Source organism: Psammomys obesus, unplaced genomic scaffold, assembly GCF_907164565.1.
Source record: "Psammomys obesus unplaced genomic scaffold, mPsaObe1.curated_primary_1811, whole genome shotgun sequence".
Taxonomy (NCBI): domain Eukaryota; kingdom Metazoa; phylum Chordata; class Mammalia; order Rodentia; family Muridae; genus Psammomys; species Psammomys obesus.
Window position 1 is genome coordinate 3,077,352 of NW_026589732.1, and position 20,116 is coordinate 3,097,467.

Genomic DNA, 20,116 nt, shown 5'->3' on the forward strand with positions numbered 1-20,116 from the left:
ACACACACACACACACACACACACACACACACACACACACACACACATTCTTATTTTTATTTGAATGTGTGTGTGAGTGGAGCTGCATGTGTGTGGATTCTCCTGGTAGCCAGAAGAGGGAGTCAGATCCTTAGGAGCTGGAGTTAGAGGCAGTTGCGAGCTACTCAATATGGGTTCTAGGAACCAAACTCAGATTCTCTGGAAAAGCATTAAGTGCTCTTAGCGGCAGAGCCATCACTTCAGCTTCATAGTTTCACTCTTTTAAAACATACATTCTAGAGGCTGGGGATGTGGCTCAGTTAGTAAGGTGTTTCTCACAGGCATGAAATCCTGAGTTTGCTTCTTAGCACCCCATAAATTGGTATATACCATCATCCTTGGGTTATATAGCAGGTTTGAAGCTGGTTTAGGATACATGAAACCCTGTCTCAGAAACAACACAAAAGCAAAACAAAACACAACGAAAGCCTGTACACATTCTAGGTACCTCTGTGCCAAGGCCGCCAGAATATTGGAGGACCCTCAGTATTTGTTGGGATTGCAGGGACCGTCATTTCTCTATAAACTTAGCTAGCAAACCACTAATGGGATCTTTAAGACGCTGTTAAAATAAGCACACAGCTAAGCACCATCAGCTTGCCCATGAAAACCAACAAAATCCCCCGAACACCTGAATAACGGTAAGATGGCCTCTGCCAAGGAGTAGAGGTATAGCTCAGTGACGTAGCTAGCATGGCTAGCGTGTAAGGTTTAGTCTCCAGCCCCACAAAACAAACACCTAAAATGGCCCTCCATGTCAGGGAGCTTGTGTGGCAATGGCACCTGCTTCTAGTCGTGATGCTGGAAGAGTTCTGAAGCCAGGCCGTGGCTACAGCCCAGCAATGTGAACACTGTTGAATTGGAGGGGTTTAAGCACTGGTTTTCAGCCTTCCTAATGCTGTGACCCTTTAATATAGTTCCTCTTGTTGTGACCTCACTCCAACCATGACATTATTTCTGTTGCTACTTTATAACTGTGATTTTGCTACTGTTATGAATTGTAATATAAATATCTGTGTTTTCCAATGGTCTACTTTGTGGGGTCTTACTAGTTTCAAATGAAGACTCCCAAGTTGCGAGGCTCACAGAACAGCAGCATGCTGCACCCCTGTCCCACAAGCCAAAGGTTGTTGTGGGTAGGCCCATTGCTTCCAAGGCCTGGGAGCGAAGAGTAACTGCCTGCCTCCTGAGTTCTTGTGGCTTGCTGGCAGTCTTTGTTGTCTCGTGGTTCTTAGACTTGTCCCTCTGCCTTCTTCTGTCCCAGGCCTTCCTCCTGTCTGTGTGTCGGTCAGCTCGCTGGTTTATGTCACTATCCTGCTCCAGTGCAGCCCCAACCAACTGTACCTGCAATATTCTGAGGCCCTCCGGGTCAGGAATCCAGCGTACAAATCAGGGGGCAGGGAAACAGTTCAACCCACAGTGGCACTTACTGTGAGAGCTGACTGAAGCACTACGGTGGAGAACCAAGCGCAGTACCTGGGGCAGAGCAAGCTCTCACCAAGCACTCGGCATTCTAGGCATCTCTGCAATTTCCCACCTGTGCTTAGAGCAAGTGGGCGCCACGTTCCGGGCTCCTCCCAGGGCTCATGGTCTGCTTCTCCCTGGGACCAGACTGCCTGTGCTGAGGGCTGCCACCGAAGTTCCAAGCAATACACTTCCCCATGGTTTTGTTGTTGTTGTTGTTTCAAAAAAATAGGTAATTTCCTCGCCTGCCTTGAGGAAGTGAAACTCCCAAGCTTTGCCGGGCTAGGCATCAGTTCACACCAATTGCTAAGCTCCAGTTTGGATCTCTCGGATGTATCTGACAGCCGGAGTGGGAGGCGGTGGATTTCTGAGCCGTGTGTTGTCTGCACTCATGTGTAGCTGCCTATGTGTCAGCATCTCAGGCACAAGGTTTTCAGACCTCTGGGGATTCTCCTGCTTTTAGAAATCATTTGTGAGTGTGTGCGTGTGTGGAGGGGGTGTGCGCGCGAGTACGCGTGCCACCATGCACTTGGGGAGGTCAGAGGAAAACCCGCAGGCATTCTTTCCACGTTGCTGGAGGCAGGCTGTTTTGTTCAACAGGACAGGTTAGCTGGTCTCTGGGCTTCTAGGATTCCCTGGTCTCTGCCTCCCAGATCACCGCTGGAGGGCCGGGATTACAGGCCTGTGCCACTGGGCCCGGTTTCATATGGGTTCTGGGGATTCACGCTCAGATTTTAGTGCTTGTGACATTATCCACTGAGCCACCTCTCAGCTGGAGACCTCTGCTTTTAATCCAGGAGTAGGAGGCCTGGATTGTGAGCTGCACTACGATTTAGTCAACCGACGAACATTCATTTCATAGACTAAGAGCCAGGCCTTGCTCAGAATCCCAAGGGCTACATTTACACCACTGTCACCGGCTCCCAGGCTCACTCTCTAAAAGAGGAGGAGGGTTTACAGGCGAAAAATCTGAGCTGGAACCATATTGCCCTCCACTATTTGCCTGGGATGGTGGTGGTCTCTCCCTCCCTTCCAGGCATCTTACCTGATTGTTCAGACCAGGCGTCTCATAGACAAAACCCTATATCCCAGCCCTCACACCCTGCCTGGCCAAGGTTATCACGTAAGAGGTCATTTTCTCTTCTGCCTTGTAAGAGGAGCTGGGAATGCTGGGAATATCACACATCCACATGGGCTTGAGTCAGCCAGATGGGTCCCTGAACTAACCTCTCCTCACCACCTGTGCAATCTGGATACGTCACACATATGTGTTGGGCCTCTTTAATCTATAATAGGAGCATCCATTACTTCAATCATTCATTCATCCATCTATTACTTCAATCATGGGACCCTCCGATGTCCCATGTCTAAAATGTTGTGTGACAGATGGAAACCACTGTGGACAAGGATGAAAGTTGTTGGGGGAGGAAACAACCACTCCATACAGGGCATTAAGAAAGTCCTGACAGGGAAGCTGACAGGAGGGCAGGGACACAGGACATAATGGAGAGGCCAGGTACAGACACCGGCAGAGTGTGCTAGGCTCCTGGGATGAGTCCACCCCGTGCTGGGTCGGATCGTAGCTTCTCATCTCCTTGTGTGATGTATCCAGGATTGGGGTGCTTCCCAGCTACTGTGGGGATCAGTTACCAGACAGGGTTTCCCAAGTGTGGCTGTGCTAGAGGAAGGGTGATGGTGGCTCAGAAGGCTGGATTATTATTGGAGCTGTTTACTGCCAGCAAATACTGCCTGGAAAACGTTCTTACTGGTATGAGCTTGCAAGGCCACAGGACCACGCCCCTTCCAGAACAGGCCTGGGATCTGAGCCCCAGAAAGACAGCCATGGCTGCCATGAGAGGCTGGGGAAGGAGGAGCCTCACGACTTGGGTAAATTGCTGACACCGGGTCACAGCGAGAAGTTGGGAATTGCTCCTGATGGATCCGTGAATGCCAGTGAACTCCGAATCCCGATGAGCGGTCCACTGTCAGTTCTGATTAGTGGCTGGGTTGAAAAGGCTTTTTATGCACAGAGGCCCAGAAGGCACGGGTGAGGAAGTGTCCTTAGATTTCTCAATTAGCAAAGTGACTGGAGGAAGTGGTGATGGTTGAGCTAACCCTAGGTGTGCAGAGGGCTGCTTGGAGACACCGACACAAACATCCTGGTGCCTGAGTACCCAGAGGTGCCAGAGATGCTGATCCATCAGAGGAGACAAACCAGCCTCTCAGCCGAGGCTGGGGGCACTAGGTAGGGACACCAGTGAGACTGGGTCGGAGGGAGCCTTCAGCAGTTCTTTCTTCACTGTAGGGGAAGTCATGGAGAAAGACTGGTGCTAAATTCCACACCCAAGGTAGCAATTAGGTTACAGTAAAAAAAAAATGTCTCTCTCAGAAATACTTGATTTTCCCCTAGAAACACCTGGCAGTCTTAGATTGGGTCCACCAGCTGCATGTGTAAACGACATGCTAAGGACATGATCTCAGTGGGAGGCCAAATCAGATGTGATGGGAGGCTGGTGTGCTTTGGCCTAATCCAGGATGACATTGATCATTCCTTTCGTCTCTAGAAAAAGTGGGATGCCCAGGCTCTGAGCCCTGAGGCTCCCAGGTGAGAGCTATTAGCCGGGCACCTGTGGCGTCTGGGGGATGGGCCAATCCAGCCAAACCTTTCAAAGGGATCCCCGGAGGCCCGGGTGAGGTGCCAACAGCACCTGTGCATTAATCTTGCGCACGATGCTAAGTGGTAATTCTAAGGGCAGCTGGAGTGGCGCAGAGCCAGATGGGAGACAGGTTGAAGACAGACACCTCTCTCCCCCTCAGCAACTCAAATCCCTGGAGTGAGTGCTCAGCAGAGAGCTCAAAACCACGTCTGCTCACAGGCGGGCTTCATTTGGCTCTGTGCTGAAACGGACCCCTCTAACCCGAACAAGGGTTAACAGATTGCAGCGTTGGTTATTGCGAGGACGGAGACGAGTTTATCTAGCTCCGCATGGCTATCCTGTGCCTCCCTGGGTATGCAGCCCACCTCAGAACGCAGCACCCACAACAGAACTGCAGTGAGAACCATGCTGTCAGTGGACTGGACGCCCCTGAGAACATTACCAAGGAGGACATATTTCCGTTCCACAGATGAGGAAGCAGGCCCAGACAGTGACTCTCCTCCCAGGTCGCCCGGCTCCCCAGGTACTCACACTGTGGTCTCTTTGTCTGACTTCACGGCTACAGTTTGTTGGGGGCTGATCTAGGCGGTGGCTTGTTTCTTGTGCTAGAGGGTGTTCTTGTGTCCGGCATAATGGACGGGGAAACACTGGTTCTCAGGTCACCTCCATTAAGAGTGTGTGAGAGTGTGACGATGCCGGGGACCAGCGCAGAGCAGAGGAAGGAAGCTTTGCTGCTCCTCAGTGTTGGCCAGTGAGTGCCATGGGGGTGAGCTGGGTGATTTTCTAGGCTACACCGTGGGCTCATGACACTGCAGAGAACTGAGCTGCATCCCACAGTGCCGGGACAGGGGCAGGGCTGACTGAATGACAGTCCCCAAACCACTGATTCTCAGGCGGCCGGTGCTCTCCACCCCTGGAGGGAACTCCTGAGATTGTTTCTTGTCTCAACTCAAATGTGTTAAAACAGAAATGGACCCGGGCCTCTGGGCTGAACTCGGGCATCTAATGTAGAGCACGGGCGTGTAGGTTGTGTACTAGAACATGAAAGCAGCTGCCCACAGGATCACACGGGTGGGAAAGATGAGCTAGCCCTCAGGGACGGTGTTGAGATGTGTGTGCAAACATGCGGTCATGCATCAGTCATATGCATATGTACCTGAACATATGTGCATGTGTGTGCAGTTTGTGTGCATGTATGTGAGTGGGGTACACGTGTGATGTGCAGTGCTGCACATGTGTGCATTGAGTGTGTGTGTGTGTGTGTGAGAGAGAGAGTGTGTGTGTGTGTGTGTGTGTGTGAGAGTGTGTGTGTCTGTGTAAAGGTTTCTGGATAGCAAATAAACTCAGCTTCAGGGTGACAGCGGGGCCGGGCCACAGTGGCATGGGATGGAGGGTAGTTTGAGCCTACCTTGCACTATCCCCAGGGGGAGCCTGTTGCTTTTTCCAGGGTGCCCACTTTATTTGGGCTCCTTGGGGCTCCAACCCAACTTGCTTTATGAACTTTTCTTTTTTTAGTAAAATGTTGGTGGGAGGGGGCGGGCAACACTGGCCGGCATTCACGTCTTACAACTTCCTGACACACGGCTTTAATGGCTCTGCCGGCCAGTGATGAATCCCTCTTGGCCAGGATCAAAAGCAAGTAGGTCATGAGCTCTGTGACAGACGAGACAGGGTCCTTCCCTCTCTGTGAGATAAACTTGACGAGAATGGCCATCAGGAGCAAGGTCCCAGCCTAGCACAGGGCCTCTTGGACACACATTGCACTGATAGTGGGTTGAGGGAAGCTGGGGAGGGATGAAAGGGATTTTTATTTAGAGAGATGCGCCACCTCCCTCCTGGCTGTGATGGCTTCTGCATGGGGTCCACCGTGGAGAGTGGGCGGCAACCACAGGAAGAAGCTTAGCAGGGACCAAGGCCTCTTTTTAAGGTACTCTCGGAGTCCTGGACTCATCCCTAAGCCCTGATGCTCTTCTGTGCCACATCGCCCGGTCCGGAATCCATCTCCACAGGCTGAGATGATGGAGGACAACTTTATATGTATCACATTGCCATGGGAAGTAAAGCACGAATATATTACTCCATCATGTCATAGGTAGCATGTATTAAATATGATGAGTTTTAAAGAACAGTGAGAGAAGAGGCCAGGGAGAAGGCTCAGTTGGTAAGGCTCTTACCACATAAATACGGGACCAAAATTCAACCACCAGCACTCACATAAAAAGTTAGGTATAGTGGCACACACTTCCAACCCCAGCACTGGGGACATGGAGATAGGCGGGTCCTTGAGGCTCACTGGCCAGCCAGCCTAGCCTGATCAGGGATCTTCAGGCCAATGAGAGACCAGATCTCAAAAAACAAGGTAGAAAGATCCTAAGTAATGACTTAGGATTGTCATTACTGAGATTGACCTGAGATTGACCTCTGGCGTCCACAACATTCATGCACACCCATACACATACAATTGTACAAACACACATACTTCTATCAACATCTACACAAAGATCAACCAGAAGGACCCCTTCATCAAAGCAATAGACCTAAGCAAATAGAACTAAGCAAATAGAACCAAAGCAATAGAACTAAGAAAAGACCTATGGGCGAAATGTGGTGGTTGAATAAGAACAGCCCCCACAGGCTCATATATTTGATTGTTCAGTCACCAGAGGGTGGAATTGTTTGAAATCATTAGAAGGATTAGGAGGTGTGGCCTTGTTGGAGTAGGTGTGGCCTTGTTGGAGGAAGTGTGTCACTGGAGATAGGCTTTAAGGTTTCAGAAGCCCATGCCAGGACCAGTCTCTCTCTCTCTCTCTCTCCTGTGGATCAGTACGTGAGATTCTCAGCTCCAGGGCCCCGACTGCCTGCATGCCACCATGCTCCCTGCTATGATGATAATGGCCTAACCTTCTGAAACTGTAAGCAAGCCCTTAATTAAATGCTTTCTTTTATAATTGTTGCCATGGTCATGGTGTCTCTTCACAGAAATAGAACAGTGACTAAGACACGGGCCCTTACTGAGAGACCGGTGAATGAGACATTCTGGGCAATGCATTGCTTGGCACTTGAATTTTTTTCATGGCCTCTTTTTCTTTTTTTCTTTTTTTTTTTTTCTTTATTTGATGTCACACACACATTCCTAAATATATAAATACAACCTGCTCAAGCCTGTTTGATATTTTTATGTATGTTTTCAGGGCTATGTCAGCCTCCCCCAACCAGACCCCTCTCGTTCCACATCAAATCTGTCTACCAGACAGATCCTGCGCATCCTTCTGCAGGATCTAGCCTGCCAGTCTGCCTGCTCCTCCCCTCCGGAAACCTCACCACCCCAGATCTAGCCCAGGTTCCGCAGCCAGCACACCGACCTCTCTGGCCATTCCTGCTTGCACAGCAGCCAACCTCTAGGCTCCACAAGGTTTCCCCTGCCTTTCCAGGATCCAGAGGACCCTCTCACACCATATCCACTTGGTCTTGGGTAAACGTCTTAGTTACTTTTCTATTGCCATGACAAAACACCATGACCAAGGAAACTTATAAGAGAAAGTATTTGATTTGGGGATCATGTTTCTAGAGGGTTTAAGTCCATGGTTGTCCTGGTGGGGGCATGGAGGCAGGGAGGCAGGCATGGCACTGGAGCATAACCGAGGGTTTACATCTGATCCTCAAGCACAGGTAGAGAGAGAGAGAGAGAGAGAGAGAGAGAGAGAGAGAGAGAGAGAGAACATTAACTGGAAGTGTCCTGGGCTTATCAAAGCCCACCCCCAGTGACACACCTCCCCCAACAAGGCCACACCTTCTAATCCTTCCCAAACAGTTCCACCAATTGGGGACCAAGCATTCAAATGTGTGAGCCTGTGGAGGTCATTCTCATTCAAGCCACTTCAATAACCAATTGCTGTGCTTTTCCCTGGGGAAGACTGTGTTTCCCACTCCCAGTACTCCTTACTTGCCTGGAGCTTTTTGTGTGGGGTTGAGGCCTCCTGACTCACCCCTCTCCATCCACACTAGCATGTTTATTGGTGTTGACCTCAGTCAGATCGTGAATTTTACCATAACTCCTAGAAGATCCTCAAACTTGGGCAGAGAGCACATGCTCCAAGACCCTCCTGCTTCTGAGACCTAAGCTGGTGACTCCAGGCTGGGGTTCATTCCCTTTATGCGCCTAGCAGAGGAACAATCCTGGAACTCCTGACTATAGGTTTCGTACAGGTCTGAACATCATACTGTGTCCCCAGAAGCCAGATGTATGTAGCATGCCTGGCTCATCAGCGAGCAGCAGAACCATAGCTACTCATTTTTGTGGACTCCAGTCCCCAGACAGATGAAATGGAGCCAGGTTCCAGGCTAAGCCGGATCGTCACTATGAGCTTCAGAGCAGGAATTTCTTCACCAACGTGCCAGCTAGGCACCCAGGCCCAGCTCCCAGCAGGCTGCTCAGGCCGAATCAATTGGAATCGAGTCACGGATACAATTAATTTAATGCATTTAAACGATTTTCTGTATAGTAAACATGCTGAATGGGGGTGACCTGGAATAAAGTGTCTGCTGGAGAAACGGAGACTGCGAGAGCCATGAGAACGCTTCAGCAAGCGCAAAGCACTTCAATCTCGTTCCACTTGCCTAACTCCTCACCGATAGCTGAAGTTGCCCTTCTGCAGCCTCTCTGGGCCACAATGGCACTTCGTACTGTGTCAAAGGATACTGTATTTTCAACAATCCAAAGATAGTGTTAACAAGACTGGACTGCAACCCAGAGCCAGGCACATCGGAATCCACAACAAAGAGACGAATACAAGACAGAACAGAGGGCCAAGTGGCTTCCTTTTGCAGCCTTTTTTGACTGAAGGGCACTTGTGCGGGCTGTAGGGACAGTGGAGTTGTAGAGGCATGGTGGGTCTGCCTACCGTGGGGGCTCTGCTGAGCCTTGGTGCTGGGGACCACGAGGGTGTCACATCCCCTCCCCCCACATGTCACTGATAACACAAGGGTGTTGGCTCTGAGCATTTTTAAGAATGTGTGGAGGCCTGCCATTCGTTGCATTATGACTCACACTGGTGCAGGTGTCAAGGAATTTCCCATTAGTAAGAAATTCATCTTCGAGCTCTGGAAAGCATTTTAGCCCGTCTCAGCTAATTGCTCATCAAGTAGTGATTATTTGGCTTAGATGACAGGGTGCACTTCGCAGGGGTTATAAATGAGCTCCAGCGAAGCCGTGCCAGGCGCCAGGCACCAGGCGCCAGGCAAAGGGCTGGCCTCTGGGCTTACAGATGCAAGCAGACAGCTTCTGGGCTTTCTGCACTGCTCCAGGAGCCAGGCAGTGTTGGGTGTCATGAACTTGTTCTACCAACAAGAAGCAATGTGGAGGAATGTGGAGGACAGGTGAAGCAGCCCCGCCCATCTTTCCTCTCCAAGGATGAGCAGAGAATGTGCACAGGAAGGGGAGCGGATCTGGTGTTGAACTGGGAGGAGAGGCTGTGGGGAAAGTTTCCTCTGCTAACCCAGAAGCTCACATAGCCCAGGCTAGCCCTGAACTTGCTATGTAGCCGTCGATGACCTTGAACTTCTGGTCCTTCCACCTTTAACTCCTGAGTGCTGGGGTTACAGGCCTGTACCACCAGGAGTGATGTATGTGATGCTGAGGATTAAAGCTAGGGGTTTATTCACACAAGGCCAGCACTGTACCAACTGGGCCATACCCAGCCTGAGGAGCTTCTCTCTCTCGATGTGTTTAAGACTTTCCCTCTGTAGCTCAGGCTGGTCTCAGGTTCACAACCCTACCACCACCTCCTCCGAGGTGCTGGGATTATGGATATGTTGCCAACACACCTGGATTTTAATAAGTTTTATATAATGGGCTCTGAGTGTGATTTTATAAGGGGTTCTAAGGATCAAGGCATCTTTTTTTTTTTTTTTAATTTTTTTCCCCTGAGATAGGGTTTCTCTGTGTAGCCTTGGCTGTCCTTTGTAGACCAGGCTGGCCTCGAACTCACAGCGATCCACCTGGCTCTGCCTCCCTGAGTGCTGGAATTAAAGGCGTGTGTTACCACACCAGGCTTCAAGACATCTTTTTTAAGCCATAGTTTGAGGAAAGCAGCCACAATTTCCAGCCTGAGTCTAGACTGTGCTGTAAAAAAAAAATGTACTTGGCCTTCATGTCTGAATGTGGGAGGGGATGTTTAGACCCCTCTACCTAGAGATTTTGGAAACCAAAATCTTCTGCAAACCGAGAGCCTCACCTCCAGCCAGAGAGGTGGCTGCTGAGCTATAGCCTGCATTAGAGGCACCCGGAGGACTGTTAGAATCCAGGGTTTAGGGACCCTTCAATGAGTCTAACAAGCTTTCAGCCAACGCTGACCACACTCTGAGAATGGCCGGCCTATGACAGTCCTTTGCTTGTCAGCTTAATCTTTGTAACTACTTTGAAGACAAAGGCATTGTTCCCACTTTGTGAATGAAAAGTCTGTAGTTGGAAGAAGGTCACACTCATAAGTGAAGACACAAGATTTGAACCTGAATCTGGCCCACCCACCCACCGTGCGGTAGAGTTTGCTCATCCTTGCAGACTCCCGTCCTTTCTTACTGGTGAGTCATAGAGGTGTTTCCTCAGTGAAAGAGCCATCCTACCCCAGACCTCCTTTCAATACGCCCATAATCCCGTGGCTCACAGGAAGTTCCTTCAGTTACCCCAGAGAAGGAAGCACACACCAGCAGGTGCCTCCCCATCCCTCTTTTGGCCTTATGGGATTCCTGAGGGCACTAAGAAAACAGCCGGGAGGCTTGGGACTGACCGTGACACCGAAGAAGTTGGTTTCGTTCATGGCGTTGAGGATGATTCTACCCAGGGTGTGATCTGTGTAGTTGAAGTCCTGGATCCGCTGGTGCCTGCTACTGGCATGCAGCGTCTCCATAGCCCTCTGCAGTGTCTTCGCGATGACCCAGATGCCATCATAAGCGTACCCATGGAACTTGCTGGGCCCCACGCCCGAGCGCTTGCTGTTGTATTCTCTTTCGTATTGCTGTGGAGTCTGGAAAAGCAATAGGATGGGGGCACTGAGTCACGGCAGGGACACCACACACACTGATCTTCTTCAGAGTCTGCTGTGTGCCCGTCACAGTGCTAGGCTCACTGTTCCTTCTGTCATTTAACCCTTACAGCAGTTTCCTAAGGTGGCGGCCAATACCATCCTCATTTTGTGGTATGGACACTGACTTTCTTAGGGCATGGGGTCAGCGAGTGACAGGACTGATCTAGCCCTGCCTGCCGAATGACTGAGCACTCCACCCTAACCATGCCTTCCCGCTGATGTTTGCAAGGCCCGGGTCTGGAGAACACCTGGGGCCCGCCTCCCCAGCCTGGAAATGGAAACTATACACAAGAAAATATACACAAAATGGTCAATGGATTATTTTCACTTTCTCACCAAAATCAAGACACGTTCTATATGATCTGAATTTGAATTTAGCTGGGTTTGAATTTAGCACTCTGGGCTCCTCAGAGCTTCCAAGACACTGCTTGGGGAAAGCGAGCCTTGCTGGGGAGTCTAGCTGCTCCTCCCCTCCCCCTCCCACTGCCTCCAGCCAGTAGTTCATGGGCTCTCTCTGTCCTTTGCTCTCAGACTCAGGGACCTCTGGGCCCACCCCAGAGGTGGTCACTCTTAAGAACTGGAGCCAGGCAAGGCCACAGGTTCCCAGGCTCTGGGAATGGCCCCAAGACCTGGGCAGGGAACTCATAACGTGGTCTAGAAGATCTGTCCACCATTTTACCTTCTGATATGATGCTGTCACCTACAAAGTCACAATCCAGAACTACGCAGTCGAGTTGCAAAAATATTATGGCAGGATGTGACAGCACATGTCTTTAATTCCAGCACTTGGGAGTCAGAGGCAGGTGGATCTCTGTGAATTCGGGGCCAGTCTGGTCTACAGAGTGAGTCCGCCATAGCCAGGCCTATTACACAGAGAAACCTTGTCCCTAAAAACCAACAAACCAAACCCAAACAAAAGATATTGCAAAACCCCTCAATGATTTAAGTTTATGACTGATTATGGGTTGGGCTGTATTCATAGCTATCCTGGGCTGCATGCAGGTTGCATATGCTGGGTTGAGATTCTAGAAGGTTCTAGTTCTGTACTCACAGCCCTGTGGATTCTGAGGCCTGCAGGACCCTGTGAGGCCCTCTTGGAGCACGGGCTCTGAGGCAGATCCAAGGACAATTTGTACCTTCAACTTGTTCCTTCAAAGCTACAGCAGGGCTTGTGAATAGCTTGACACCAAACCGCAGATCACCCCTACTCCTTGCTGAATTTTATAAAAGAATCCACCGGTGATATTAACATCCTGATTGGCCACAATTTCTTGAAACTGCTTTTTATCTCCAGTGCCCAAGGTCATCCTTGCATCGATGCACCTGGAGAACCCATGACCTCAGCCTCTCCATGGGCCAGTCTCAAATCCCTTCTGACCTCCTCAGTAGGAAATGTCATTGCAGCCACCTGGGAAAACCCTGTGAGGAGTCAAACCACACAGAAACTAGATCCCTTGTCTGTTTTCACCCAGAAGGCCCCTTAGAGAGGGTCATGTGCCCCTCTGAACCGTCTGAGGGGCCGAGGGCTGCAGAGGTTGGTGCAAGTGTGTGAGTATGTGCGTGAAGTCAGATGGGCCCCCATCCTGCTGCTGCTCACTGGCTGTGAGGTCATCATTGCTCCCTGGAAGCTCACACAACTGCCCTGGTCAGTAGGCAGGGAAGCTGGATCTGCCATCGAAGGCAGGGGATCTGCATGCACAAAGCCCAAGTAGTAGGGTGTCTGGTGGAGTCACCCAGACAGTGCCCAGGAGCCCAGACCAGGTCCTTCCAGCTTCGGCCCCTACAGGATCTCTCACTGTGTGTAAATGGAGCACGTCCAGCAAGGAGCCTATGGTCCTCCCTCTAGTCTCAGGCTCTTCTGCAAGCCCAGGCTGTCCCTTACCTGTCATCTCCGGCTGCCACTTTTCTGTTTGTCTCCCCAAACCCAAGCAGAGCTAACTTCAGCTCCCGGGAGACCAGGCCTTTGGGTCCACTTGACTCCGCATCCACATCCCACACAGCGAATCACATCACATCCCTGTGTGTCCTGGCCTCTGTCCAGGCACGGCTACAAAGTGCTGTCACCTTCCCTAGCCAGGTTCACTTTTCCTAGGGAGCTGTCCAGGATGAGGTGCTAGCTCTTCTAGCCTTCCAGGTGTCTAGATCCCGTGGAGGTTCCTGGTACCCCAGGGCCTTTGTACTGGTCATGCTCATCGGAAAACTCCCCCCAGCCTGAAGCGCTACATAGGCGCGACATCATGCCACTGGGACAGCTCGCTTGAGGCAGGCTTTCCACACACAGGAATCTCTATTCTCTCTAGCATCACCATTCCTGTGTGGCTGCTGATTGGTCTCTGTTTCTGGATGCCAATAGCACTGGCTCCATAGGGTCGGGACGAAGTGTGGCTCAGTCACTGAGTGGCCCCCAGAATCACATGATACTCACACAGGACTCAGCCTTGCTGTCTTCTAAATGCAGGGACACGCCTATGTGTACACCATGGGGATAAATGCAGGGACACAGCTGTGCACACACCATGGGGATAAATGCAGGGACACACCTATGATGCTCCCTGATGCTGAAAGGAGCCATGCCCCTGTGTACTCATTTCCAAGCATCCTCAGTAGTCAGTATTTTAATTAAAAAACCAAAAAAACAAAAACACTGTCAGTTTGCCAAGAAGAAGTATTATCTTCTCTTAATTTGCATTTTTTTCTATCTAATAGAAAGAGCTCCTTTCAAATCTTGAGTGAAGGTTGTCTTTAGGTCTGAGGCAAATTTCCTCTTTACACAACACTGCTGTGGTGACGACGCCTGATCTTTCAGTCAGTTGTTTTAAATCATCATTCTCTTTTTCCAGTTTTTTTTTTTATTGCTTGGTTATCATTGCGTGTGTGTGTGTGTGTGTGTGTGTGTGTGTGTGTGTGTGTGTTTGTGTGTGCATGTGCAATTGATTCTGTGGAAATTCTACCACAGATATAGCTCCTGCCACCTCACTCTCGGGCCTTGGATTTGCAAGCCTTGTACCTCAGCCTCTCCAGGAGGCTTATAAACAGATTTTTTAAAAATATCATTTGGGTCTGTGGGAGTGTTGGTGTTAATTGTCAACTTGACAAAACCTAGAGTCACCTGGCAAATGGGCCTCTGGGTGTGCCTGTGAGGGTCTGGGACCATCTATCCTAGTTATGGTGGGAGCACTCCCTGGGCTGGGATCCTGGACTGTATGACAGAGAGGTCGAGCTGAGTGTACATTCTTTGCTCTCTTCCTATGACTGAAGATGTAAACCCTTTCTCCTCTGCATTGCTTTTGTCAGGATATTTTGCCACAGTAACTGGAAGAGAAACTAAGAATGATCTATTTCTGGTTGTTAATTTAGCTCTTGGATGTTTTTAAAGAATGAAAAAGCTACCTAGATGTGTATATTTATTGCTTTTTTTCCCTCTTCGGTTTCTTGAGGCAGGAATTCTCTGTGTACCCTGACTGTCCTGGAACTTGCAAGCACAAGAGGAATGAGACCCTCTGACTTCTGTCTTTTTAGAATTCCCTCCCTGCACCTGCTCTCTGATGCACACAAAGGCCCTGGAGGGTAGGGGTGCCTATGTGGGTCAGCTTTCTGCAACTATAACATAATATCTGAGTTTATTGCCTGAAGAGCAGCAGAAGCAGAAGAAGGAGAAGAAGAAGAGAGAGAAGAAGAGGAAGAAGAAGAAGCAGAAGAAGGAGAAGAAGAGGAAGAAGAAGAAACAGAAGAAGAAGGAGAAGAAGAGAAAGAAGAAGAGAAAAAAGAAGAAGCGGAAGAAGAAGAAGTGGTTTCAGTTGGTGATTGGCTGTCTCAATTATTTTGTTCTGTGGTGAGGCCGCACATAGGTAGGGGGTGTGTGGTCACCAAAACCACTAACCTCATGAACCTGGAAGCAAGGAGAAAGAGGAAGGGGCCGCCTGTGTCCCACAATTCCTTGCCAGGATTTATTTCCAGTGACTTAGCGATTTCCCATTAGGCTCCAACTCCCAAAGGTTCTGTGACTTCTCCATAGTGCCCTCCTGGGGAGCAAGCCTTGACACATGGCCTCTGCTGACACTAGTCTAGACCATGGCAGCATCGACCTAGAATTCCATTTACTCAACCTAATGGTCTGGTCAGGTGATATTTCTAGACAGCACCCTAAGCTAGGGCATATTTCAAACTGTCTGGGATCCTCTACAAGTCAGGGCTGTTACAGTTTGGCTAGAAAATGTCCCCAATTCACTCACATGCTTTAATACTTGATCCCCAGTTGCTGGCTCTGTTCTGGGAGGCTGTGGAAGCTGTGGGAGGTGGGGCCTTTCCAGAAGAGGTGAATGACCAGGGGGTGGGCTTTGTGGGTTATAGCTCTGCCCACTTCCAGTCCAAGACTCTCTCTGTGTTTTCTGGTTGACAGTCAAGATGTGAACAAGCAAGACCAGAGGCTCCCAACACCACAGCCACAAGCCACTCCGGCTGCAGTGCCTTCCCACCACGATGAACTATATTCCCTCACACTGTGAGACAAAATAGATCTCCCTTCCTTAAGCTGCTTCTTGTCGGGTATTTGGTCCCAGCAATGAGGCATTAACTACTTCAGGGTGGGATGGAGGCCTGAGGTGAACAGGCCTCGACAGGCGGTCATTGCCTACATATTTTAACTTTCTTGATAGTGTGCCTGTGTGTGTGTGTGTGTGTGTGTGTGTGTGTGTGTGTGTGTATGTGAGCATGCATGCATATGCATGTGTATCTGTGCACTGTGTTTAAGGAACATAAAAGGACAGAGATCATACAGTCTATTTGATTTCGCCTTGGTACCAACACAGGCCCCTACGTCTCCTTTTTACACGAGCCACTTACAAATCTCTGTTTTTTACTACTTTACTTCTCTACTTTTGTTGTTGTTCCAAGGGATAAGGAGCAGAAGCAGGGCCGTGGAGACGAAGGGTCTGGCTGTCCACTGTGTTTCTGTGAGCAGAGGCTCGGGATAGAACCTGGCATAGGTCTGGTTTCCTTTCCTCCTGTGTCACAGCCATTTCCCACTGCTCCCTGGTGATGCCAGGGCCATCGGGAGGACAAACTCTCATGATTGTCAGAGATAAGGAATAGCTGCCATAAAGCAGGCCTCCACTGAAAGCTGACAAGTGGTCATGGCTATTGCTCTTCCAGAGGTCATGTTTATCACAAGGGGCTAGAAGTTTCTGAGAGAGATCTGTCCATAGATGGCTCCCCTTACTCACGGGATGGCTCTCGGCGTAGTTTTGAGGGGCAGTTTTTAGGGCTTGGAACTTACTTTCCTTCTGAAAATGTGTTAGTGTCTCAGGCTAGCCTCCATGGCTTGCAAAGCTGACAAGTGGCTCAGTGCCATGCCAGCAAGACGATCATCTGCTTGACAGGATGTGGGCTCGCCCATGCGTATGAGGGAGTTTCTAAGTTGAGGTGAGAAGTGGGCAGCACCATGCCATGGGCTAGGTCCTGGACTGAAGGGGGAGGAGGGAGTGAGCTGGGCACTGGTGCTCCTCTCTCTCTGCTTCCTGGCGGCAGATGCCTGTGAAAAGCTGCCCTAACCTCCTACTGCCGTGACATCCCCACTATGACGGACTATCTCCCAAACTGTGAGCCGAAGAAACCCTTCTCCTTCCATCCTTCCTGCCTTCCTTCCTTGAGTTGCTTTTATCATGTAGTTTTTAATGATGAGCCTTTCTCCCACACACAAATCAGTTGATCAAAGTACAAAGAAGCCAGTTGAAGATCAAAGTCAAAACAAACAAAATCCGAACAGTAGCCAGAGAGAAGTGACACATCACTGTTAAAAGGCCGATGTGTGATAGCTGACTTAACTGAAATAACGAAAGGCAGGAGGCCGTGACATCATCAAGCTGGGAGGAAACAACAGATGAGCTAGATGCTACCCCTTGCTAAGAAAACAGTCAGAATTAAAGAAGCAAAGGATGCATCACACAGCTAGGAGTGGGGAAAAAGTCTCCAGTAGACAATAGCTAAGGAAGGAAAAGGGAAGATTCTTTGGGCAGAAAGAGAATGACCCTAAACAGAAGAGAAATGCTAGAAGGAATAAGAAGAAATGGGACATGCATATAGGAGAACACACATAAGTGAAAACCAGCATCTGGACAAGAACATTCTAGAAAATCTTACTGAAGATTAGAGCCTGAGGACTTACACCCTGTGGCATCCTGCTCTGTTTTACAACTTTCGAGATCAAGATGGCGTAACAGTGGCATCAAGACAAACAGACAGACCATAGAAGACAGTAGAGTAGACAGGAGAGCTGGGTCACGCTGGGTGCGGGTCCTCTGTTCATGACCGAGGTCATGCAGCGGGGGCTGGGAGGAGGGCAGAAGTGACCCCTTCAATAAATGATCCCCTTCAATGACTTATATGAAAAACAAAACAAATATTGATCTTATTTTAGACATACACGTAAACATTTGCATACACTTCTTTTATTTGAACATGAAAGTACGGAACAAAACTAAAGGACAAGACAGGAGGCTTAACTGTCTAACTGGGCGAGGAAGGGCAAGACAGGAGCTTAGACAGGACGTGGCACTGAACACCTAAGGAGCTGGATGGCATTAAAATGAAGAATTTCTATCCATCAAAAGACACCGAGAGAGAGAGACCAATAAGTCTCGGAGAGGGGGAAGAGGAAGGTGCCACACAGAACCTCCCCAGGGATTCTCCTGTAGGACACAGAGGGGATTTCTGTCTCCGGCCACTAGTGAGCAAGAAAAAAACGAAAGAGCAACTCAACAACAGCCAGGCAGGGACTGTAGTAGAAAAGTGGGTGAAAGACCCAAAAGGCAATTAAAAAAAAAAAAAAAAACAAAACGCTAAAAACCAACCGAAAAAGATAGGAGAGCAAGGCTGGTGGCAGCTGGCTTAGTGTGCTTGCTGTAAAACGCAAGGACCTGAGTTTGATCCCGAGGACCGGGTGTGGTGACACCTCTTTGTTATCCCAGCACTGGGGAGGCAGAGACAGGCAGTCCCACTGGCCAGCTAGTCTGTCTTCTTCAGTGAACTCCGGAGCAGCAGGAGCCCTGGCCTCCTGAGGAACAATATCTCAAGTTGCCCCTCGCCTCCACTTGCTCACATACCCCCATGGACATGCATGGGCACACATAGAAAAAGAAAAAAAATGTCCCATCTCATCAGCAGCCAGGGATGTGCAAAGTGAAACTAAGACAGGATGCCATGTCCCACCCACTAGCTTGGCTAAAATTAAAAGCTGACAGCACCAAGTGCTGACAAACCTGTGCACAGAGTGGAAGTCCCCCTCTCTGCGGGTGGGTGTGTAAGTTAGTGGGACCACTTTAGAAAGCCGCTTGGCGCTGTCGCTGAGAGACAACAGATGCTCCGTTCTGTGACTCAGAAGTGACACCAGACTCTGCACCCAAGAGCGGGGCAAGCAAGCATCCACCACAGCACAGCAGGCCGGAGCAAACCAGAAAAAATGCACGCAAGTGCCCCACCCAGAGAACAAAACGCAGTTCTCAGAAATGAGTGAAAAATGCAAAATCACAGGATTCCCAGACTGAACTACCATGACTAACATGTCCCTTTCCAAGACCTGACTTACACTCAGCACAATTCTAATAACAACCAGGAGAGGTCTGTGTGCAGGGTGTGTGAAAGATGATGTGATCAAACACACAGAAACTTAAGAGCGCTTGCTGCAGGTGAGAGACATCAGAGTCTCGCATCCACCCAGAGATGCACCGGATGACACTTCCACACCAAGCCACCCAGAGGTCTGCTTACGGTAGGATGGGGGGATTTGCAGCGTGACATCGTGGAATACCATGCAACACTGCACATGAAACAGCGTCGATAACACTGACTCAATCTGTGTTGCAGGGAAGAGGAAAGGCCCCCAAGACTTCATGCCTTCAGGGTCAAGAGCAGCTGTCTGCAAAGGAGTCAGACAGGGGCCCACCATGTAACAGCAAACAAGCTATCCATGACTTCTATGAGATGATGAAGGTATGTCTCCTGCAAATGCCACCTGTGGGCTTCCAGGCCAGCCTCACCAAGGGACCAGAGACTTGGCTCCTATGTTTGAATCTCAATGTCTAGAATAGAGTTTCCTTTCCAAGGTTACCTGTCAAGATGGCTGCCAGAGTGCTTGCGGGCTCATTCTAATTCCAACCAACATCGAAGACAGAATCCCTCCTTGCTGGGTTTTCTGGAAGTCCGAGGAACACTCATCTCATTGGCCACACTATAAGCCTGGCCACAGCTAGCTTGGAAAGTTAGGGAATGTCCGTTTTTCAAAGGGTGGCCACGTGCCTGCTTAAGGTCAGAGTCCCGTTAGCAGGTAGCAGGAAGGGAGATAAGAGTGCGGCTCTAGACACAGCCACCTGTCCACCCAGGGTTCAGATCAAGTCAGTGTGCCTTCAGAGGCTACCAAGCTTTTCCTCTTGAGCCTGCTCCTCCGCCCTGCCCTGTCTCCCAAGGAAGTGGCCACCTCGAGGGTGTGGAGGATGGGACATTAACACTGTGTGGCTATTCCTGGACTCTCCTGCCTTTCCATGCCCTTCCCTGCTTCTACTTCAGAGCCCAGAGTGCCTGGTGACTCCCCCAAACCTCCCATCACTGTGGCAATGAGAAGCATCAACATGCAAGGGCCCAGCCCATGGCTGAGGACTTGTTGGCTCTCTCAGTCCCACTGGGCACAGGATCCGAACCCTAGGTTAGTTTTTGTCAACTTGATATAAACTCAGGCCATCAGAAAAGAGGGAACGTCAACTGAGAAAGTGCCCCCATCAGATTAGCCTGTAGGGGAGTCTGTGGTGAGATTTCTTGGCTGATGACTGATGGATGTGTGTGTGTGTGTGTGTGTGTGTGTGTGTGTGTGTGTGTGTGTGTGTG

The 20,116-nt window shown here is 49.9% G+C and overlaps 1 protein-coding gene across 1 annotated transcript in view; it reads right to left on the minus strand.

Moving 5' to 3' along the window:
• Positions 1-20,116, minus strand: part of Gabbr2 (gamma-aminobutyric acid type B receptor subunit 2) — a 326,257-nt gene that overhangs the window by 111,462 nt on the left and 194,679 nt on the right. The window contains exon 8 of the mRNA XM_055605273.1: positions 10,946-11,182. Coding sequence (XP_055461248.1) covers positions 10,946-11,182 — 237 coding nt within the window. The remainder of the gene's footprint in view (positions 1-10,945; positions 11,183-20,116) is intronic.